Source organism: Engraulis encrasicolus, chromosome 7 (genome assembly GCF_034702125.1).
Source record: "Engraulis encrasicolus isolate BLACKSEA-1 chromosome 7, IST_EnEncr_1.0, whole genome shotgun sequence".
NCBI lineage: Eukaryota > Metazoa > Chordata > Actinopteri > Clupeiformes > Engraulidae > Engraulis > Engraulis encrasicolus.
This window is the reverse complement of record NC_085863.1, coordinates 53154093-53178527: the sequence shown is the minus strand read 5'-3', so window position 1 is coordinate 53178527 and position 24435 is coordinate 53154093. Positions and strand designations below refer to the sequence as shown.

The 24435-nt window shown below is 49.1% G+C and overlaps 1 protein-coding gene across 5 annotated transcripts in view; it reads left to right on the top strand.

Annotated features, from left to right (window-relative positions):
- The window catches only part of fnip1 (folliculin interacting protein 1), a 41712-nt gene that overhangs the window by 13282 nt on the left and 3995 nt on the right, over positions 1 to 24435 (top strand). For 2 of the 5 annotated variants that reach the window (XM_063203930.1, XM_063203932.1), the window contains exons 2-15: positions 4573 to 4705; positions 9024 to 9158; positions 9785 to 9888; positions 10319 to 10393; positions 10694 to 10785; positions 11947 to 12030; positions 13628 to 13699; positions 15591 to 15726; positions 16058 to 16259; positions 16684 to 16769; positions 20295 to 20441; positions 20773 to 20942; positions 21340 to 22385; positions 22636 to 23864. In XM_063203930.1, coding sequence (XP_063060000.1) covers positions 4573 to 4705; positions 9024 to 9158; positions 9785 to 9888; positions 10319 to 10393; positions 10694 to 10785; positions 11947 to 12030; positions 13628 to 13699; positions 15591 to 15726; positions 16058 to 16259; positions 16684 to 16769; positions 20295 to 20441; positions 20773 to 20942; positions 21340 to 22385; positions 22636 to 23864 — 3711 coding nt within the window. Of the gene's footprint in view, positions 1 to 4572; positions 4706 to 9023; positions 9159 to 9223; positions 9240 to 9784; positions 9889 to 10318; positions 10394 to 10693; positions 10786 to 11946; positions 12031 to 13627; positions 13700 to 15590; positions 15727 to 16057; positions 16260 to 16683; positions 16770 to 20294; positions 20442 to 20772; positions 20943 to 21339; positions 22386 to 22635; positions 23865 to 24435 lie in introns of those variants that run through there. The other 3 variants (XM_063203931.1, XM_063203933.1, XM_063203934.1) reach the window with 3 other exon arrangements.

Sequence of the window (24435 nt, the reverse complement as noted above, 5' to 3'; positions counted from 1 at the left end):
CCCCTACCCCTACCCCACACCCCTCAAAACCCTCCAGCTCGTGACGCAAGCAGCCGAAATATCACAAGGTTGTGACTTAGCTGTTCCAGCCCGCTGTCAGTGGGCTAATCTACCCCACTAAACGGAGCCAGAAAACAGGACCACCCCCTCAGACACACACACACACACACACACACACACACACACACACACACACACACACACACACACACACACACACACACACACACACACACACACATACAAACTTGAGCGCCCACACACACACACAAACTTGAGTGCCCACATACACCTTAGACCACACACATACACACAGATGCACGCGCACACACACACACGCACCCACACACACACCAAGTTATATCAGGTTTACACACACTCTGCCCACAAACTTCTAAACATTTGCATGCACAGAGACTTTCTCTCTACACACACACACACACACACACACACACACACACACACACACACACACACACACACACACACACACACACACACACACACACACACACAAACTACACTACACTACACACAGCTGTCAGTCCAGTCCAGTAACCCATGGCATGGTAACCCTACAGCCTTCCGTGGCATTACACGTCTCCATCTCCATCACTCCATCATCCTGCCTGCCTGCCTGCCCACCTCCCCGGGTGGTGGGTATCTATTCTGGTCCTTTCCACCAAGAGGGAACGCTCAGTCCCACTCTTACCCCAGCGGAGTGCAGGGATGCGGGGAATGACAATAATGGTCTGCTGTGGCCACTGGCATTGTGTACCAGCTGACAAGCTTACGATGGGCTGTTTAACCAGCTGCTATGTGGTGTATTTATTGGTGGCGGTGGGGGTGGAGGTTGGGTTGGTGGGGGTCTGGGGATGGAGGTTAGAACAGCAGCACATCTTTAGAAGAAAATCACTTGCCTGAATGGCTTGAATGGATTGAGGGTTATGGGTGTGTATTTAGTACCTCTTCTCTTGTGTCTGGTATGTCATAAGACATATTTTTGGCTTCCCCATTTTGGGCTCCCATTCTGAGAAAAAAATATCAGTTTTCCAGGTTCCCCAGTTTTAGGAAATGAAGGTCACCTGTTTGGACGAGCCCTTTAAAAGAAAGTTGTGTGTGTGCTTTTGGGGGAGGGGGTGGTATTAATGTGGGTACCCCCTTTTCTCATCTTAAAGCCCAGATGTTTTCTTGAGAGCTATTTTTATTAGCTAAATATTTTCAGAAAAGAAACGTCATTCACTTGGCTTGCGTTGGAATTGTTCTGTAAAAGAAAGCTGTGGGGTCGACAGTGGGGGTGTATTTTGGTACCCTGTTCCTGCTTGTTAAGCCTGGTCATCCTCTTAAAAAGCTATTTCGGGGGCACCACGTTATCAAAATCACTTGTCTGGTGGTTGTTTTGGGAGTGTGGGATTGGGGTGGCCGTATGTAAGTCCCCCCACTTTTCCCTCCTGAGACCGATTTTTATGGTCCCCCATTGTCAGGGAGCAATGCCTTTGGCTTATAAGAGCTCTATAAAAGAAAGGTGTTATGTGTGTGTGGTCAAGTCAAGTCCAGTGACTTTATTGGTACCCAAGGGTGAACTGGTTTGGCAGTTCAAGAGAGATAGGTGTCCCTACATATTTATAGGGGTGTATTTTGGTACCCATTTTCTCCTCACCAAGCCCAGTGAGGTTCTCCTGAACTATTTTGAGGCTATAGAGCTGACGTAAAAATCCTTGGCCTTGCTAGTGGTTGTTATGGAAAATGATGAGGTGTGTTTAGGTACCCCTTTTCTCCTAGTTAAACCCCCCCTTACTGAGGGCTATTTTCAGGGCCTCACTATGGGGCGACTGCAGTTGAGAGTAGAGGAACATCTCAGTAAACAGTTTAGTTGTAGGAGCTCTGTTAGGAGCTTTTTTGCGACCAAAAGTCAAGTTGTCTACAACTACGCTCTTTTGACCCAAGTTAACCTGGATGAAAGGTGCCATACAGCTTCATACATGTACATCTAAACCAGGGGTCGGGAACCTATGGCTCGCGAGCCACATGTGGCTCTTTTGGGAACTGCATGTGGCTCTCGGACAAACCTGTCATTTGTTTACTCAATAAGCCATGAATAATTTTGTTACGGCACTAAATTAAAAATGGACCTACTGAAATCGAAAAGTTAAGATAATATTCAAAATATAAAGTATGATCGCGCATTTAATCCATCCCAGGTCCGATCAGCTGAGCCAAGCACAGGCCTTCGACGAAGGCTACTGTACAGATATGAAAAACGCGTTTTTTATTGGACAATGCCGTGCCAGCGCTGGGTCGTGTCGTGTGAGATAACATTCCATCCGTAATGCTTTACCTACAGTTCAGCTGGCTAACGGTTGTATCCAAAACAAAGAAACTGTTCACGACCGTGCCATTATGATGGCAAATCAAGTGGAGGAAACGCAAGTGAGGGATATAAATGCAGCGCTGTACTTCTCCCTCGATTACAGGAAGAACTTTTGCTGAATCAACTGACGTAAGTCTTTCCCAGTTTAGTGTGATTGCGAGATAACTGGTGCCACAATGCGAAGGCAAACGTAGGGTTGCCATTCGTCCCCTGAAATACGGAATCGCCCTGTAGCCTATTTGGCGGTTAAATCGTGCGTTCTGTATTGGGGACGCATGTCGGTAAGGGACGCGCTTTGTAGGGCATTTTCGCGAATTACTAAAAATAGACATGTCAGCCACATATCAACTGTAAAATGTTAACTAGGTCAGCGCGACCAAGATGAGCATCCTGTCTTGAAGTTCTCTCTCCCTCCCTCCTCCCTCCTCATGCACCTTCCCTGTGTCTGTCTGATGGCTAGAATAGAAGCACCTCCGTCATTCTCATTGCTCATTGGCAACTCCGATGCATAAAAGATAGAAACTTAAGGTAATGCATGCGCGTGGCTTCTTAAATGCACATCAGCACATCTACAAGTAGTTTTAGTTCTTCTTTCGTTAGCTCTCCCTTCTTGTCCCCAATGCAAGCGTTACTTTTATTCCCTTCTGTGCATGACAATTAGCATTAGAAATAATGGCGAAAATGGTATGGCTCTCACAAAAAATATATTTTTTAAAATGGGCGTTTATGGCTCTCTCCACCAAAAAGGTTCCCGACCCCTGATCTAAACTGTTTTGACTTGAGGGTGAATGTGAATCTTCGTATGCAGTAGATGACCTCCATACAGATCAATGCTCCATGTCTACAACTAAACCCTGCTTGGCTGAAATGAGAACCAGGTCATAGTAGACAGTAGAAGAGGATCACCATAGCCATCCATGCAGGCGCATTGTGGATGAGTAGTCGTGCTGCTACCGATAAATTATTCCCATTTACTGAGTAGTCAACACAGTAGAGAAGCCCCATACAACTCCATGTCTACAGCTACATTTTTTGATGACCTTTGGTGAATGAGAATCGTCAAAGACATTGATGTCATTCTATTTTATTCATAAAAAATTGGGGCCTTTATTATGCCAGGACCGTGTGAAAGGAGACAGGAAATGAGCAGGAGAGAGATATGGGGCAGGGTTGGGAATTGACCCGACCGAACTCAAACCGGGGTCTCCATGGGCATACAAGCCCAGTGTGTTTGATTTTTGAATACTAATGGGGCCATTGGCAAGCTTATGATGCGGTCAAGGGGGCGTTTGTTCAGAAACAGTCGAGAACCAGTGCTGTAGAGGGTCTCCTTGGCCATGCAGGCATGTTGCAGATGAGCATCCTGTGAGCTACTAATAACCCGTGAACTGAACTAAGCTCAAGGAAAAGTCCAGTTAGCCTACAAATTAACTCTGTTACAAGCAGCCTGAAGTCCAGTAGGTTGCTCACAACTAATCTTGTTTCAACGGTGCGAAGACAAGTCCAGTTAGCCTACATCTTAACTCCTCTGACTAAGATGACCTGGGTGAATGGAAATCTCCATTAGCCATGCGGGCGCATTGCGGCTGTGCATGCGTGCTACTAATATAACCCCTCAGCTGAGCAGAGCAGAGCAGGGCAGCTTGATTATTGTGAGCGGCGACCCCGCTGACCTTTGAGCAGAGCAGGCCGCTGAGTGCTGAGTGAGGGAGGCAGCCAGTGGTGTGTGCGTGCTTTGGCTCATGTGCGCCTCCACGTACGTGTGTGTGTGTGTGTGTGTGTGTGTGTGTGTGTGTGTGTGTGTGTGTGTGTGTGTGTGTGTGTGTGTGTGTGTGTGTGTGTGTGTGTGTGTGTGTGTGTGTGTGTGTGTGTGTGTGTGTGTGTGTGTGTGTGTGTGAGAGAGAGAGTGTGTCAATCTCTCTCTGTGTCACACTGTATTTGTGTGCGCAACACAGTGTGTCTGTGCCTGTGTGTTTTGCTTATGTGTTACTGTGTGTATGGGTGCGCGCATGCCTGTGTGTGGGCTTGCGTGTGTGTGTGTGTTAGTGTGTGTGCGTGTGTGTGTACGTATGTGTGTGTGTGCGCGCGCGCGTGTGTGTGTTTGTGTGTGACTCGCTGTATTTGATAGGGTGGTGGTGTGTATGTGTGTGTTCTGCTTGTGTGTAACTCTGCTTATGTGTATACGTGTGTTTGTTCCGCAGCTGGCCCACGCCTGAGCTGGAGCCGAGCCAGATCCGGCTGATAGTATATCAGGACTGTGAGCGACGGGGGAGAAATGTCCTCTTCGACTCCAACACCAAGAAGAGGAGCACAGGAGAGGAGACGCAGGTGCCGGTACGTGGAGTACGTGTAGTGTGTGTGTGTGTGTGTGTGTGTGCGCGCGCGTGTGTGTGTAAGCTTATGTGTATGTTCATGCTTGAGCCTTTTAGTGTGAGGGTGCTAAGTCTGTGTCTGAGTTGTGAGGGGTGGAAATGAGTTTCCCACACACATTGCAAACCTTTTTACCAGAGAAATAAATGAATTCACCAGGCTTCACCTCTCCAGTAAATCCTCTTTCATTCCCTCTCCAACAGTTTCCAACCGCTTCACCAGCATTTGGTTGGTGCCAATTTCCATTTCCACACACACACAAATTACATCATACATCACATTTCATTCCTACCCAAACACCTTCACCGGCGCCTCACTAAGACACAGACACACACACACACACACACACACACACACACACACACACACACACACACACACACACACACACACACACACACACACACACACACACACACACACACACACACACACACACACACACACACACACACACACACACACACACACACACACACACACACACACACACACACACAAGGGACAAGGGCTTGTCTGGCTGCCTGGTGTGGAACTAGGCAGGTAATACAGTTCTAAACCCTCTACTCTACTCCACTGCTGCGTTGGTTGTGCTGCAGTTGTCTGTGTGTGTGTGTCTGTGTGTGTCTGTGTGTGTGTGTGTGTGTGTGTGTGCGTGTGTGTGTGTGTGTGTGTGCGTGTGCGTGTGTGTGTGTGTGTGTGTGTGTGTGTGTGTGTGTGTCCCTGGGCTATATTAGAGGGCCTGACCGGTTTGAGCTGGCCGTCCGCCTTATCTCCAATAATAATAGTGTCAGCTGACGGCCGGCCCGTGTGTAAGCATTCTTTGGCTTTCACATGACAGGAGGCGCTTTCTCACGTCTTCGGGCTGTCACCGTGCTGTCATGGGGGGCTGTTAGTCACCGGCAGCAGTGCCCCACAGCACAGCACAGCACAGCACAGCACAGCACAGCACAGCACAGCACAGCACAGCACAGCACAGCACAGCACAGCACAGCACAGCACAGCACAGCACAGCACAGCACAGCACAGCACAGCACAGCACAGCACAGCACAGCACAGCACTCTGAGCCCCGCCTGTGACACCTAGAGCTGCACAAGTTCAGCTTGTCTTCTTCTATGAACACGGTCCCTTCCTTCACTCCCTCTTCCTCCTACACGTCTTCTTTGAAGTGTTTTTCTTTGAAAGATTTGATATATGACACACGCATAATTTGTGGAATACAAGAAAGGCACAAGGTTTAACTTACAGTGCATACTGAAAGGTCATCTATGCAGTGATAAGGCTAATACAGATGGTTTTAAAATCTGCAGAGAATTAAATCAAAATAAGTCAATAAGGAATGAATCAATAATGCAATTAAATGGAATTGGTAAAACTGCAAAGTGTAATGGCTAAATGGAATGATTAAAAAGGAAAGCTACATTTCAGTCAAGTGTTGGAGCTGTGCAATACTTGCAGGCGGGAGTGAGGCTGGAGATCTATGACTAAGATTTAGTGTGGCCACTATCACATGGCCGAGAATATTGTTTCGACAGAGAGAGAGGGAGAGAGCGAGAGGGAGGGAGTGAGTGAGTGAGCGAGCAAACTGGGGAGAGATCGCAAGACAGACATACAAAGAGAGAGGGAGGGAAGGAGAGAGAGGGAGTGAGTGGGAGATACAGAGAGAGAGACAGGGAGAGAGGGAAAGACTGAGCGAGGAAAAAGGGAGAGGCATAGCAGCGAGGGAGAGAGAGAGCGGGTGGCTAGGGAGGAGGAGGGGAGCGAGCGAGCGAGGGAGGGAGGGACAGAGAGGGGAGGGAGGGAGAGTCTATGGTTGCATTCCAACTCACGAGTTCCTGAGGAAGTCATATGACTGGGACTCACATGCTCGCTCGGCCTTTGTGTACTCCAGCAGCAAGCACACACACACACACGTACACAAATACACTCACACACGTACACTCACACACGTACACTCACACACGTACACGTACACACAGACACAGACACAGACACAGACACAGACACAGACACAGACACAGACACAGACACAGACACAGACACAGACACAGACACAGACACAGACACAGACACACAGACACACAGACACACAGACACACAGACACACAGACACAGACACAGACACACACAGACACACACACACACAGACACACACAGAGGGCTGTGCGAGAAGTCTGTTTAATGTGAGCCATTACTTACTCAGAGCTGTGCACGCATTCCACATTCACATTCCAGCCACGCTGCTCACTGTATTAAACCACACACATACATAGACACAATATAATTATTAATATATCCTCCTTTATGATCGCATAGAGGACACGTTGTTGACCGAAACACTACAAACATAAAGATTTTCAGATGTAGTTTACAGTTGCTTTTATAGTCTTTATGTATCAACATGTGATATTACATAAGTACTACTAACCCTGTCCGTATCTAACATATGGTACAGTGAAAATGCATAATTCCGCATGTTGTGACATACTTTGTTAAAAACCAAAGTAATGTGACGGGCACTGTGAAATAAATGGTAAGCATTGTTTAATTTTGGTCATCTATGGATGTATCTTTGCATGGGCAATGAGGACAGCTCTGATCCATGTAGTGGACCATGGGAAAGTTGTACAGATCACATATGTAGTCCACTCGGTTGGTTCAGTTAGGCTCGTAGATGTCTGTGAGCGATATGAATCTTTGCACCTGTCTGAAGCGACAAGGGCTCGATTACATAACAGTTGTAGTGTGCCACGAGGTGTGCAGTATACACAATACAGTGCCTTTGTTGGTATTGGCTGTCTATTATGCATAATGCAAACAGACTTGTGACTAGGATGGATCAATTGATCAAATTTAGCAGATGAGGAAGAATGTATACTCTAAAAAATGTACATACTTTCATGACCTGCATGCATTGTGTATTTCTGACCTCACACATCATAGGAAATTCATATTAGGAAGGGAAATGCCGAAAAGGAAATGCAGGGATGGGTTTTCGTAGATCACTTTTTTAAACATGTTTTCAAATGTTTATTGTTGTGGTTTCATCTCTCCTGAATATTCATAATCCCTTGCTTGGGCTGTGGACATGCACACATGCGCTGGTGTTTTTCTGCGCAGGATGTGTGGGAGAAGGTGCTTGGCAGATGTTTGTGTGTGTGTGTCCCTGTTCCTCTGTGTCTGCCAAAGATGTTCTCTGAGGACCACGTGAACGTGTTTGGACACGTGTGGATGTGCAATGCTGGTTAAGAGTATCTTAACAGGCGTGCGTGTGTGTGTGTGTGCGTGCATGTGCAGACCATCTGCGGGGAGACCCTCTTGAAGGTGATTGGGAGGTGATGTCAGCGCGTGTGTGTGTAATATTGTGTGTGTGCTTGCACAATGCTGCAAAAGATGTGAAGTGTGTGTTTGTGGATGTATGATGTAATGTAGTGTAAGGTGTGTGTGTGTGTGCGCACTTGTGCTGGGAGATCTGGATCAGTCTGTGTGAAACGTGATGATGGGGTGATGAATGTGTGTGTGTGTTTCTCTGTAGAAGACTTCTGGGGAAACCTTTACAGAGGTGTTTGTAAGAAGGTGTGTGTGCGTGTGCGTGTGTGTGTGTGCGTGTGCGTGTGTGTGTGTGTGTGTCAGCTGAATAAGTGAGGCGCCAGTGTCTGTGTGTGTGTGTCTGTGTGTGTGTGTCTGTGTGTTCAACTTCTTACCAAAGATGTGAGAAGGCATGGATAAAATTGTTTTTTTTTTAAGTGCTGGAGTTCTTACAATGTACGTAATGCTGTCACATGGTCGCTTGTCTGTTTGGAGAGAGGCACAGAAGTTGTTAAGGAAGTGATAGAAAACGTGTATAATGTCTATATATATAATGTTTGTACATGCATGTCTCTCTGTCTCTTTTGAAGATGTGTGGCAAGATGCAGGTGAGGGCAGATGTTTAGAAAGTGATCTAGTGTAGTGTAGTGTATGTGTATAATGTGTGTATATATATATGTGTGTGTGTGTGTGTGTGTGTGTGTGTGTGTGTGTGTGTGTGTGTGTGTGTCTCTATGGTAAATTCGTGGGGAGGACCTGAAGGTGTTTGGGAAGCGTAATGCACATGTATAATGTGTGTCTGTGTATTTCTGTGTGTGTGTGTAGAAGATGTGCGGGGAGGGCAGGCCCAGGTGAAAGCGTTTGGTAAATGCTGTAGTTATGTGTATAACGTGTGTGTGTGTGTGTGTGTGTGTGTGTGTGTGTGTGTGTTTCTGTGTGTGTGTGTTTCTCTGTGTGTGTGTGTGTGTGTAGAAGATGTGCGGGGAGGCCCAGGTGAAAGTGTTTGGTAAATGCTGTCAGCTGCGGCCGACGGGGGGAAGCTCGTCCTCTCTAGACAGCTCGTCCTCCTGCACCTCAGAGCCAAGGGAACAGGGCCTACGCTTCCAGGTACACGCATGCACACATGCGCTCACACACGCGCTCACACACACACACACACACACACAGGAACAGGGCCTACGCTTCCAGGTACACACGGACACACGGACACACGGACAGGGCCTACACTTCCAGATACAGCACACACAAGCATGTAGGAACAGAGCTAGCGCTTCTAGGTACACACAGGTTTATAAACACAGACGTACACATTTGACACGCGCACACTTCTTAGATATGCTTGGTCAGGCGCACATGCTCAAATACACGTACATGCCCACACAGGCTTTTTGAGGTGTAAACACAAATTATATTCGCAGCCTCTGATCTGTGCATATGCACTCAAACACACTATCATAAACACTAATGCAGGAACAGCCTTTTGGAAAGATTCACGCTGCGTTGGGTCATATCTGACATTTTTTTCTGTATGCAACTTCAATGCCTTTTTCAACATGAACATAGCGAAATAAGTGCCAGTATTTCCTGCCTAAATAAAGGGTACATCAAAGTTAACACATGATGTGTGTGTATCGGTCTTTCTTTCTTTCTTTCTTTCTTTCTTTCTTTCTTTCTTTCTTTCTTTCTTTCTTTCTTTCCTTCTTTCTTTCCTTCTTTCTCTCTTTCTCTCTCAGGGCGGCTCCAGATGTTCGTCGGATGCCAACATGTTGGGGGAGATGATGTTTGGCTCGGTGGCCATGAGCTACAAGGGCTCTACGCTAAAGATCCACCAAATCAGGTACAGTTGGCCAAACAGAGATCTGGGTCCTCAAATGACATGAGGATGAACATTATAGACTGAGAAGAAAATAAACAGTATCTAGCTGCACTGAGTGAAGAAAAACATTGACATAAGAAAGCTGGAAGATCAAAAGATTCTGTAACCTTCATGTATGAGTTAAATTAGATTTGTTTTTCGGTTGTGTCCAAATTCGGTTGTGTCCAAATTCAAATTCATTGTGGCCTGGATGAGTAAAAAAATGAGTAGTGAACAAACGATGCACAAATAAACAAATCGACCACCACAACAACAAAAACCCCACTAGCATAAGAATGCTGAGTGGCGATAACTTTATCTGTCCTGTCACATGTGTTATCTAATCAGATGTTCTGGCCCATATGCAAGTGGTTCGCTGACCTTGTTTGCGTTTGGTTTGGCTTGTGTTCAGGTCGCCGCCACAGCTGATGCTGAGCAAAGTGTTTACGGCGCGCACAGGGGGCAGCGTCTACGGCAGCCTGAACACGTAAGGACACAGCACCTCTCACCTCAACGCATGCACGCACGCACGCACGCACGCACGCACGCACGCACACACACACACACACACACACACACACACACACACACACACACACACACACACACACAATTATCTTGACAAATCGCAATCACACATCTTGACTCAGGCAACCGCATACACTGACTTGCTTGTGATGTGGACACACAAACACACACGCACACACACACACACACCACACTACACCACATGCTCGCTGTCTCAAGAAGCATAACCTTTGACCTTTTGTCTCTGGCCCTTGAACAGGTTGCAGGACAGCCTGGAGTTCATTGGGCAGGATCCCAACGCCCTGCGAGTGGACCACAACACCGTCACCGGCGGCTTCCTTGGAAACATAGGTAACCACCACCACCACCACACCACTGGCCCAGCCCAGCCCAGCGCAGCGCAGGGGAACCGAAAACTTTCACATCACATGAGCACATGACTGACTTACTTGGTGACTGACTGACTGACTTGTCGCCTCAGGCTTTGTTGGTGGTGTGTGGTAGTCCATATGTGTGAACTTTACTCTAGTTATTTATTCATTTGATTTTGTTGTTTTTCGTTTACATCGTTTTATTTCTAAATATGGGATATAAAGTCTTGAAATGACACACCAGACCAGAGTGAAATGCTTCAAACGGCCAAGTGGAAAGCACACTTTTGTACCTTTTTTTTGGTGTTGTTTTTTATTGTTTGCCTCCTTTATCTACGAGTGGACTGATCAATGTCCTCTTGCCTCCTTTGTATCTGTCGTAAACGTTACTTATCCTCGTCAGTAAACATTAAGTGTATGTCTTCTTTGATCCTTTCCGTGCCCTAATCACTCTCAAAACTGTTTAAACGTATGTGGTGCTTTCAATATCCACCAACTGGTGTCTGTCTTCTGCAGTCCAATCCAATCGCATTCCATCTCCATGCTTTAAACAGTGTTGAGAAATTGCACCCTCACAGAAAACGTGCACCAAATATTTGGGCACCTTACTGTATGCCATCCGTGCGCATGTTAATGCCACCCATGGTGGAGGTGTGCTGGTGTACCTTTTCACCTCTTGTGTGAACAAACTCGGTGTGCATTTCTCGAAAGCGTAGTTGTTAGCCAGCTAGCAACTTCAGTAGTTGCCAATCGGAAATTGCATTGCAAACAACAAATAAGCTAACGTAGTTAGCAACTATGGTTTCGAGAAACACACCCTTGTTCATGCTGCCCGTTTTCTGTGAGGGTGCGTGCATTTGATAAAGCTGTGTTTTTGTTTTTCTCTCATATGATGTTATGTGTTGTGTATGTGCTGTCTTTCATGTCGTGTCTACTTGCTCATATGTATCTCTATGGGGTTTGGAGAGCCTCTTCCCGAAAGGCTGTCTCCTGCTACACTAACCTGGTCCCTCTCTCTTTTGTCTTGTTCTTTCCCTTCTTTTTTTCTTCTCCTCATTCTCTCTTTCTCTCTCTCTACATTTTTGTTTTGTCGTCTTGTTTTTCCTTCTTCTCTCTTCCGTTTGTTTCTGTGCTTACCCAGGATTCTCTCAGCTCTGCAGCCCGCGCCGGGCGCTCTCTGAGCAGGGCCCTCTCCGTCTCATCAAGAGTGCTTCTTTTTTTTCAGGTTTGCCTACTAGTAGTGTGTGTCGGTCTGTGTGGTTTAGCTGTTTTGTTGTTTGGGTGCGTGGTGGGGTGGGTGGCTGCTTGCCTGCCTGCCTGCTAGTCAGTGCATGGGCATGTGGTAGTGTAGTATCGCATGTGGTTGTTGTTTGCCTGGGCTACTTCTTGTTAGGTTTTTTTGTGTGGAAATATGTGACATTGTGTGTGTGCGCACATGTCACTGTGCGTGTGTGTTTGTCTGTGCGTGTGTGTGTGTGTGCGTGCGTGCGTGCGTGCGTGCGTGCACCTGCCACTGCATAGTCGGACCCATGTGTGCCCGCTCATTGACCATTCATCCCAGTCACGTTCCCCTGTCATCTACCCCCCCCCCCCCCACCCCACCTCTTTCTCCAGTTTCCCTCCTCCTCTCTCCTCTCTTCCCGTCTTTCCTGGTAGTCACTGTGGACATACTGTATAGTATCTTTACATATCTATATTTATACACATGTCTATGGTAGTCACACTATGCCTTTGGCCTTCTTCTCACTGCTCTCTGAGACCCCCCTCCCTTCACTCTTTCCCTTCCTCCTCTCTCCCCTCTCCTCCTCGTCTTCCCTCCAGTCTCTGTCAATCAGCCCTACCATCGCTACCCTCTCCTCTCCTCTCCTCCTCCCCAACCCTCACTGTGTGTGCGTGCGTGTGTGCGTGCCTGTTATGCAACCATGCCTGCCCACACTCCAGCTGCCTCCCTGTAAACACAGTTCAAATCAAGCCGGCAGATTTATTTCTTTATTTATCTGTTTGTTTGTTTGTTTGTTTCATGATCCACATTGTTGACGGGCACTGCCAGTCACTAGAAACTAGCTCGGCCTGTCTACATGTGGCGTGCGTGCGTGCGTGCGTGCTTGCGTGCGTGCGTGCGTGCGTGCGAGCGTGCACGTTTCTCCGCACTTCTCCCCCATCCAAGGCCAGAGGTGGGCGGGCTTGTATGGTGCAAGTGTTAAGGGCTGTACACACACGTCGCTGCTAGTTACTCGCTCAGCGGATGAAGTCAATAGAATGTCTACGTGTTCCTACGAGTCTCGCTGGCGAGTAGGCGAGGAGAGTACAAGCGATGCGATGTGGGCGGGTTCCGAGATAAACTTATTTTATCTTCGAGCGACGCGAGTTAAGCGAGTAACCAATTGGAATGCAGAATACAGATTATTGACAGGTGACGTTGCCCCTGTGGTGTTCTGACCACCCAACTTCTGCACGCCATCACACTTTGTTTAAAAGTGTTGAGGAAAATACATACAGTGTACACCATCAAAGGTTCATATGCATGGTTGTGCACAGCACACGATCAACGTTAAACAGCGTAGCACTACATTTTGTTTCGTACGGATGTTATTGGCGCGGACAGCAGGAACCATGACAACCAGTAAACAAAATCACCCAGAGCGAGTGGCAAGTAGGCGAGTGAGCAAGTAGCGAGTAAATAGCAGCGACGTGTGTGTACGGCCCTTTAGGGTGACTGCTGGGGTGGTGGTGCTGAGCTTGGCCACTTCAGACTGTTCGACAGTGACACTTGTTGGTTGGTATGCATTCTTATTTTTTTCTGCTTCTGTTCTCCCCTCTAGGTCACAGTAATCCTATGGACATGCCTGGCAGATCGCTGTACGATGAGCGGGACAGTGGCATTGCACGATCAGGTAATAGACCCCTCCCCCCCCCCCCCCCACACACACACACACACACACACATACACACACTGTCTTTTTCAGTCTCTCCATCTCTCTATCCCTTACAAATATACACACACACACACTCGGCTGATGAGTGTAGGCATGTGATGTTGTCCAGTGCTTTGCTGCACTGCTCCCAATGTCGTTCCCTCTGTTTTTGGTGTGTGGAAACCCACCTCCCACCCCCCTATCCCTCAGCCCAACCACAACCCTAACACTCGGCTCCCCTCTGACCCTTTCCAGGCACTGGTCTTAGCCAAATGGCATCCCCTGTTTTCCTGTATGACCCCCCACACCACCACCTCCCTGACCCCAACACCTCACGCCCTCCTTTCCAAGCCTTGTAGCGATGCACATAGTAGCCCTGCACGCTGGCCATTGGGGTCTTTTTGCCTCTCAGGGATCTGGAAAAGCCTGTGCAATGGAAACCGACCCCCTGGCACGAGAGGCATGGGGGGAATGTCACTTTCTGTGTGTGCATCACATGATGATGTCTGCTTATATATAGCTGCCCGGCCCGCCTGCCCGCCACACACTCGCACAAACCCCTCGTCCGGCCGCGTGGTGCTGGGAGTAAGTGGGAGGCTTATTTTCCCCCCCCTGTGTATATAGACACACACACACACACGCGCCCACACACGCATACACACACTCATTCTCACACACATACACACACACACACACACACACACACACACACACACACACACACACACACACACACACACACACACACACACACACACACACACACACACACACACACACACACACACACACACACACACACACACACACAGTCCACAGCACATCCTCTGAGACTGTGTGTTCACAAAGCCACTGTAAGAGATTAGTTGTAGGCCTTAATAGATTGGCCAGCCTTGATGGCTGCTGCACCAGATGAAATATAGCCAGGCTTACAGGACGACCAGGCCAGGTTAGGCCAGGGTGCCCACTGCCTGCCTGTGTCCTTGTGCTGTATGTGTTGACTTGACATGCATCCCTCTGGGACTCATTGAGTAGCCTGGCCAGAACTGAAGTATTTGGGCCCTGAGTTACTGTAGTCTTATCGTTGCTCTTTACTGGCAGTCAGGGCCGCAGACGGCTTGGGCCAGTCCCGGACCAAAGTCATAGAAAAGGCCCCCTTCACTCAGTGCACGCAGTGAGGATCAAATTCTAGGCCCTCTCTATCCCTGGGCCAGGGACAACAAGCCCTTTTTTCTCCCCTGCCTTGTCGAGTTCCCTGCTGGCAGGAGCCAAATAAAACCCAGTGACTGTCTAGTCATGGGATAAACCCTGTCACGTAGGACATAGTGTAAGATCTGATGTGGTGTTAGGGAGTTTAGATGGTGCAAATTTTGGCGAGATGGATTACATTATGTGATTTTTATCATTAATCCACTCGCGCATTAATCAACTTGCACACATTCTTTTCTCGCACTGTCCTTGTGTCACTCACTGATTCACTCACTTAGACACACATGCTCTCCCTCTTTCACACTCCCTCACTACTTGCTTACTTGCTCTCACGTTTCAGCCATGTTCTAATGGTTAGGGAGGTGGTCTTTTGATCAGAGGGTTGTAGATTTGAATTCCAACCTTACCAGCGGGAAGAATGTTCCCACACCAAACCAAATTTCTTATTCAGTTTATTCGAAATTTAGGAGCCAATAATGTCGCTGCTCAGCAACATGGCCCTGTGTATCATCACCTCAAATGTAGTGTAATGGTGTTATCATCCATTCAATTTTCTTCTTGGAGCAGGCGTCACTCTTAATTATTTCAGTCTCTGAGGGTGCTGGCCCATGCTGGTTATCATCCATTCACTCATGCCTTCATCTTCTCCTCTGCTGTGTAGCGTCTCTCAGCAGTCTCCTGATCACGCCGTTCCCCTCGCCGGGCTCCTCCCTGACCAGCAGCTGTGCCAGCAGCTACCAGCGGCGGTGGCTGCGCAGCCAGACCACCAGCCTGGAGAACGGAGTCTTCCCAAGATGGTATGGGGATTTTTACAAATGATTACAGTCTGTAGAATGATGTCTTCCCAAGATCATACAAAGCCAATGTACGAAAGTAGGCATGCTCACGCACCAAAAAAATGCTGTGTCTTTTTATATACTGTATCTAAATGTTTGATTTGAATCTTATCAGAACTGCTTCTATTCTTGTAGAGTATTGAAATAATAGTCCAAGTCCAAGTAATTTATTGTCGATATATTTGCTCATACTCAGTAATATCCCTAAACTTAACACTTTTGGTACCATTGTCGGCTTTGCTGATGTGGTCTCCGTGGTAACCGTGGGTGTGTGTTGCTTGGCCATGTCCAGGTCCGTGGAGGAGAGCTTCAACATGTCCGACGAGAGCGGTGGGCCGAACCTGGGGGTGACCCGCAAGAAGAAGATCGCCATCGGGGTCATCTTCCTGCTCTCGCCCAACGAGGAGGAGAACAGCCGCTTCCAGGACTTCTTCTTCTCCCACTTCCCCCTCTTTGAGAGCCACATGAACAAGCTCAAGAGTGCCATTGAACAGGTGAGGCACCAACAAAGTAGAAACAAAATACTTGCATCAAACTTTTTCATGCGGTGGACAATGGAAGTTGTTGAATCGAGTCCTCACGATTGAGCTCATTACATGGATTCTACAAGATGTTCTTTTATTGTCAAACTTGTGCTGTGCTCCATTTCCATCTATTAATTATTATTTGTTGATTATTTCAGTGTAAGTACGATTTGTATTTATTGCTACACAAACTATGAAACTTTACGCAACTTTTGTTTGTTTGAGTAATATAAAGTTGATAACGTCTTCTGATAAGGAGGCCTCTCTCAATCCTTCTGCTTATAACTATATATTTCAAAAACCTGTCAATGTCTGAGGATTATTGACTCCTTGAAACACCATCTTCCCTCCCATCATCTGACTGTTTCGCTGTCCGCTTGTGTTGTTTTACAAGGCCATGAAAATGAGCCGGCGCTCTGCGGACGCCAGCCAGAGAGCCCTGGCCTACAGTCGCATGGTGGACGGCCTCAACGAGTTTCGGTGAGTTTATGGTTTCACGTAATGAAGTGCTGATTCGCCTCACACCTTCTCGTTTTCTGTTAACAGCCGCACACTGCCCCCATCACTCTTCTTGTGTATGTGTGTGTGTTTTTTTTCTTTCTCATGCCGCTCTGAAAATCATTTCAGGGCAAGAACTTGGTTTTGGATTCGATATATAAAAAAAGCAGTGAGGTGTCAAAATGTGTACAGCTTACGCCACAAGCTGGGCAAATATCAACAAGCCTTCAAGTAACGTCAGCTGAGGGGTTAATTTTCTACAGCTGTTTTTTTTTTTAAACTAACACGTGTCTTAAAATAGATCCGAGTTGTGTTTGCTTGTGCTTTTGGACAGTCAAATTCAATCATTGTCATGGGGCCAACTGTTGAGTAAGTCATGCCTCCTTTAGCAAACAGTCCAGCAGCAAAGAGGGCTGAGATTGTGTGATATTCATGTGCATGCATGCACATGTGTTTGTGTGTTCTGCTTTTTGGAGGGGTTGAGACAGGGGGACTGGGGATAAGGGAGGAGGGGGTTGTTGCGGGGTGTGGGGTCCGGTGTATGGGGTGTGGGGGAGGGTCATCTTAGCTAGCTGGTCACGAGAGTTTTGTGTATCCTTTTCCAGAGGGTGTCTGTGTCTGGTTTTAAGGCCCCTAATCCCACCATGTGACCTGAGACTGCGGTAGGGTAGGGGTTGGGGAGCTGCTGCTGTAAGCCTGTTGAGCACGAGCAGAGGACGTGGCTGCCCTTTCATTCACTCCTCTCCTCTCCTCTTCTCTTCAGCTCTTTTCTACTTCTCTCTTTGGGTTTCTTCCTTTCACTCCAACCTTTTCTATAAGTTTCACACTCTTTTGCTCACTTTCTCTCTCTCTCTCTCTCTCTCTCTCTCTCTCTCTCTCTCTCTCTCTCTCTCTCTCTCTCTCTCTCTCTCTCTCTCTCGCTCACATACACTCGACACACACATCCTCTCTCTCTCTCTCTCTCTCTCTCTCTCTCTCTCTCTCTCTCTCTCTCTCTCTCTCGTTCTCTCTATCTCTTCACCTCATCACTAAATATCTCCAAAAAACCCTCCTGAGTTAAAGCGCTCCAGCAGCCTGCCAGGGGCACAGTGCTTGGAGAAGTGAGGCATGCTGGGATGTGTGTGGAGGAGCGGAGGCGTGTGGAGAGACAGGAGGGCAGTGTGTGGAGAGGGCTGTGGGGCGGCTCATGGCCCATGGCTCTGCAGCTAACGCTGCCAAAACGCCCTAACTGCGCCACGCAGCACTGTGCCGCTCAGGAGGAGAGGAGAGGAGTGAAGAGGAGAGGAGAAGAGAGGAGCGTGCTGCAGTCATATGCCTGCTGGCGCGCTGCCAGGGCAACTTGACTCTCCCCGGGAGGGAACAGTATCCCTGTCACAGACAGTCAGCCCCGACCAGAATAGTAAATAATATGCAGAGCGGCACCGCGGAGCAGAGCAGAGGCGGGTGCAATTTGGCCAAGGCATCGGAACAAACAAAATACCTGCAGTATCTCACCTCCCTCTTGGGCTAAATGCGATGGCGGAACGGCAGGTTCTGTATGTGTCTCGTGTGTGTGTGTGTGCGTGTGCGTGTGCGTGTGCGTGTGCGTGCGCGCATGCGTGCATGCGTGCGTGCGTGTGTATGAGAGAAAGGGAGGGAGAGAGAGAGAGAGAGAGAGAGTGCACTCGGGTCATCAGAGTCTGTAGTAAGACAGGATGAGAGTAGAGGAGAGGAGGTGTAGAGAGAGGAAACTCGTGTTGTGTGTGTGTGTAGACACTTCCTCTTGAGCACGATTAACGGCCGCAACAACTGATTTCCTCATGACCCCTCATGACTTGATTTCTTCACGTTATGAAATCTACAATAATGTGGAGTTGTATTACTGGTTTTGAGATGTAATGTACCTTGTCCAGGTCGAAAGACGCCTCTGGGGTTTTCCTGCCCTTATTACCATCTCCCCCACTGCCCCCCACCTCCTCAATCAGCTGCTAAGGTAGGGTAAAGTTAGACAGGCTTTTGGCTTGGCACTTAGGCAGTCACAGGTTATTGGTGTAGAAAAGCGATGCCAGGTTCTTTTTATAGGATACTACAACCAGAAATAAAGTACTGCGAACTGGAGTAGTGAAAGGGGTGGAGTGGAGTGGGGTGGGGTGGGAAAGGAAGGAAGGGAGGGTGGTGTACGATTTTATTTCTGCCCAGGGCCCCCCCTGAGCTTCAAGCATGGGGTGTACCAGGCCGTCCAGAGTGGGTGCAATGTGTAGGCACATGCACGCACGCGCGCACGCACACACACACACGCACGCACAAGGTGCCACGTCTGCACATTCTGCAGAACACATGAGTGCGCACACACTACTGACGCACAGGCCTTTGCATTGCACGCGTATGCACATGCATACACACCTACGGTACACCTGCACACACACAGACTTAAGCACACACACATGGAGAGAGAGAGAGAGAGAGAGAGAGAGGCACACACACACACGCACACACACACACACACACTTACTTTTAAAATAAGCTGGCTGCTTGTGGATTTCCACTCGGCTTGTCAACAGCTTTTATTAGTGGATGTACGGATGAAGACAAACCGCACCAAAGAGAATAGCCGTGTGTGTTTTCTTCTGTGTCTCTGTGTGCACACAGCTGTGGAAATGTGTTGCGTGAACTTTTCACCACGCTGCCCACAGTGATGTGTTTATGTCCTGTGGCAGACAATGTGGGTACGTGCTCTTGTGACATTGAGTATTGTGGTGACATCTGAATCATGCGGCAGAATTTCTGTAAAGATTGCAGCCATTCTTTGTCATGTGGGAAGCTCGAGCTGTTGCCCTGCACGTGCGTGTGCGTGTGCGTGTGCGTGTGCGTGTGCGTGTGTGTGTGTGTGTGTGCGTGTGTGTGTGTGCGCACAGTGCATGCTGTGTCCATACATTTGTGTGTGCATGTGCTCCTGAACTGAGTGTTTAGAGTGTGTGTGTGTGTGCGCGTGCAGGATTGCATGCATACATCAGTCCCCAACGCCTGAGTGTGTTCCTTATGTTCCTTCTCAGAGAATCCCCCATGTATGTGTGTGTGTGTGTGTGTGTGTGTGTGAGGCCCTGGCTTGGTGCCCGGCGTGTGGGTGTCTGGGAGGAATTTCCCGAGGATGAGCCCCATACGGAGGGTCTCCCCTGCCGGCGAGGCCCCGGAGAACTGTGGAGCTATTGTTCGTCCCCTGACAATGACCTTGCTTGTTCTTCTTCTTCTCCCTCTCTCTCCTCTTCTTCCTCTCTTCTCCTCTCCTCTTCTCTCTTCCCTCCCTCTATCATCATCCTCTTGTTCTGTTTTCTCCTCCTCTTCTTTCCTTGTCTTCCTCCTCCTCCTCCTCTTACTCTCTCCATCTATACTTCACCTACTCCTCTCATCATCTCCTCCTCTCCTCTCCTCTCATCTCCCTCTATCCATCTCCTCCTTCTCCTCCTCCTCCTCCTCCTTCCCTTTCTCTCTGCTCCCTTCTCTCTGCTCCTTTCTCTCTCCTGCCGCCAGGTCGACCATCTGTAACCTGTACACCATGCCGCGTGTGCCGGAGCCCGTCTGGCTGGCCATGATGTCGGGCACGCCGGAGAAGAACCAGCTGTGCACTCGCTTCATGAGGGAGCTGGCCCTGCTGATGGAGCAGGCATCCAAGAATCAGTTGAGTAGCCACAGGGCCATGTCCACTCTTCCTACAACCCCTCACTCATGCAGAATATATCTGTTATTCAATCTCAATCAGCTTTATGCTACTGGGCTGGCCTTACTGATTGAACAAGCATCCAAAAAACAGTTGAGTAACAGGGGACGTTCAGTGCCAAAGGTCGTCTCTTCTCCTTACATATCTACTATCATGTGTCATTTCGTATGACCTTCTGACCTTACATGCGCCAGATTTAGTCCCAGATTCAGTCTGCGCCGCCATATTTAGCCCAGTGTCTTGACTGAGCTGCCGTGCCCTAACCATGCATGCTCTCCTCGCTCCCTCCAGGTTCCTTCCTGCCCTCATCACGGCGGTCCTGACCAACCACCTGGCGTGGGTGCCCACAGTCATGCCCAACGGCCAGCCGCCCATCAAGATCTTCCTGGAGAAGCACTCGTCTCAGAGTGTGGACATGCTGGCCAAGACGCACCCCTACAACCCACTCTGGGCACAACTCGGTAAGACTCACCCACTTTATAATCACAGTGCTGTTTCCCCATTAGGGTGATGTGATGTGACTGCCACCTAGTGGCCGACTTGAAAAGGGCTGGTATACCCATTCAAAATAATAATTCATTTGATTCTTATTGTGAATTTGTACTTCGGTACAGTAGTAATTACTCCTCAGCGTTAGTCTAAATTACCACAAGATGAATGATTTATGTGTGCAGATCTTCAATGTTAATTGAATGTTTTTAATGTTAATAATTATGATTGTTCCTTGCCCACAGGTAACCTCTACATTGCAAGCCTGTATTACCACAGGATGAAGACATGCCTTTTTGTAATGTCTTATCATGTAAATAAAATGCTTTCAATGTTTTATAACACACTAATTCTGTCCCGCCCCTGTAGGCGACCTGTACGGCGCGATCGGCTCGCCGGTGCGGCTGGCGCGGACGGTGGTGGTGGGCCGGCGGCAGGAGCTGGTGCAGCGCCTCCTCTACGTGTTGACCTACTTCATCCGCTGCTCGGAGCTGCTGGAGACGCACATGCTGGACAGCGCCGAGGACGAGGCCATCGTCACGCCGGGCTCCCTCATCACCACCTCGCTGCGGCGCGGGGAGGTGGAGGAGTCGGACTACGTGCTGGTCACCATGCACAAGCACAGCCGTGACTACCTGGCACAAAATGCCGCGGCAAGTGGTGGCGGTGGTGTGAGGACAGGGGATGGGGAAGGGGAGGGTGAGGGTGCTGTGGTGGGTAGCTACCAGTCAGATACCCACAGCATGCAGAGCAGCACCTACACGGACACTGAGGCTGGTCTGGGACCCGAGGATGAGCCGGTGCAGGAACAGGGACAGGAAGAGAGCTCGCAGAAAGAGCTGCTAACACACACGGTGGTGCACTGCACGTCAATGTCGCAGGTCACGAACACAAACACGAACACGCACAGTACTCACACGTTTGGCACGGTGCCCGTGATCCGCACGGAGGACGTCAGCGAGCTCTCGCCGTGCAAGGAGATGTGCAGCCCTCGCCTGGAGGCGCGGCTGGAGACGCTGGTTTGCGTGGGCGCTACGTCGCCCCACGAGCAGCCTCTCGTCTTGGGGAGCCCTGGGGAGAAAGAGAAGGTGGAGCAACAGGAGGGTGAAAGTAGAGTGGGTGTTCAGGCAGAGTCTCTGCCTCTCACCTCTGCCACTCAGGAGGAACAGGACCATCACCAGCCGCAGCCGCAGCAGCGGCCACAGTCCCCAGTGTGTCGCTCGGGCGTCAAGGTGGCTCGCTCGGCCGGTATCCACCTGGAGAAGAAGCCTCCAGACAAGAGCATCGTGGCCCCGTACCCGTCGGACGAGGAGGAGGAGAAGGAGCAGAAGGCCAAACGGCACCAGAAAATCCATCACAACCACAACCATCATCACCACCACCATCATCATCATCACCAGCAGCCTGCTGCCAAGGTTTGTTGTGTTACTTTGCTACCATTTTACTTAATGAACGATGTTCCTGGATGCTCTGAAAGATGCTGCAATAAAATTTTAAGTGTAAGTTTGGTTCTCGTTTGAAGTGATAAATCAAAATGTGGTTTTGGCCTTCTTCACCCAAAAAATCACCTATTTGTAACTTGAATTTGATTTATTATTGTTTTTTATTATTATTATTGATTTATTAATTTGATTTATTAATTTACTTCTTTGTTGTTATAACAAGGTGACGTTCCTGATCGGGGACTCCATGTCTCCCGAGTCGGACACGGAGAGCCGGCAGAGGAAGGTAGAGGAGGAGCTGAGGAGGCACAAGAAGCAGCTGAAGGAGAAGGAGCTCAAACAGCAGCTCCAGCAGCAGCTGCAACATCAACAGCATCATCAACATCAACATCAGCATCAGCACCAACATCAGCATCAGCACCACAAGGGAAGTACGGAGGGGCAGCGGTGCGAACCACCCAAGTCGACCGCCACGACCACCCTCGCAAAGGACCAAACCGTAGTGAGCACCGAGAAGGACTCCAAGGACTCCCAGGACCCAGAACAGCCCCAAACGCCAGCCCCGGCCCCGGTCAAACCTCCGCCTCCCCCCACCCTCTCCCTCCAGCGCACCTCCAGCAAGATGCCCAAGTGGAGCCCGGCGCCCGAGGAGGACAGCTGCACGGACTTGTATGACGAGTACTACAGCAGTGACGTCCACGCTGCGGAGACACGGACTGTAGAGGAGGAGGAGGTCTCCAAAAAGCAGCAGCAGCAGCCACAGGCATCAGTACAACAGCAACAACTGAAGGAGGAGGAAGAGGAGGAGGAGGAGGATGAGCAGGAGGAGGTCACTCCTGTGGAGGCTAAGCCTAAACCCAGCCTGGCGGATCTCAAAGGGGCGCAGGACTACAGCAAAGAGCCCAGCAGGGACTCTGCCTGCAGCAGCAGTAGTAGTTTACACACAGGGGCCGGCAGTAGTACCAGCAGTTTGCAGGGTGTGGCCGGCAGCAGTACCAGCAGTTTGCAGGGCGCGGCCTGCAGCAGTACCAGCAGTTTGCAGGGCACGGCCTGCAGCAGTAGCAGCAGTCTCCACGGAGGACCCATAGGCTGCTGCTGCCCCCCCTCCTCCTCTTCCTCCACCACCAACACCTCCATCTGCCGATGCTGTTCTGCCGTGCAGGACAAGGGCATCATCATTTCCGTTACTGTCCCCCAAGGGGACGCCACTAACCCCACCACCAACACCAACACCACCACCGGCAGCAGCATGATCACAGGGGACCTGAAGAAGGCGGCGGTGGTGAACGACTGGGAGATCCCGCGCAACGAGAGCTCGGACAGCGCGCTGGGGGACAGCGAGAGTGAGGACGCGGGCCAGGAGTTGCCGCTGCCGCCTAGGACGGAGGAGCCCTACTACAGGGACCAGGACCAGGAGGAGTGGCAGGACGAGGTCGAGGTTCCATTCCCAGGGTAAGAGGACAGGGGCAAACGTCAGGTTTATGTGCCTTTTATGCGCTCTCGGAAGTAGATATTATCCCTGCAACTTGTGTATATACAAATTTTCAATGAGTTGTCCAGTGGGAAATACCACAAGGAGAGGGTGTTAATGTGTGCTTCCCAGGTTTGGTTTTATTTTCCATAATTCCCATGAATGCACCATTATTCTGTGAAGATCATTCATCAAGGTCATGTTATCCAAACACTTAAGTTGTAAGCAACTGGTCTTCTTTGACCTTGAAGATGTTTCACTCATGTGGACGACATGGATGCGGAGCGAAACATCTTCCAGCTCAAAAGAGAAGTCCAGTTGTTTACAGTTAAACTCTTAGTTCAAAGTCGGTTTATTAGAAATCTTATGTACAGTTCAGGTCATGCACAGGGTTTGTCAGCTCTCAGTTTTCCCCAAACCAGGTTCAAGGAGGAGCACATCTCCTTGTTGTTAAAATTAAAGTATTATAGAGGAGATAATTATCGATATTTGCGAATTATGAAGTTGTAAGTTCCCAATGTAATGTTTTGTATGCTGTCATGTTTTTTTTCC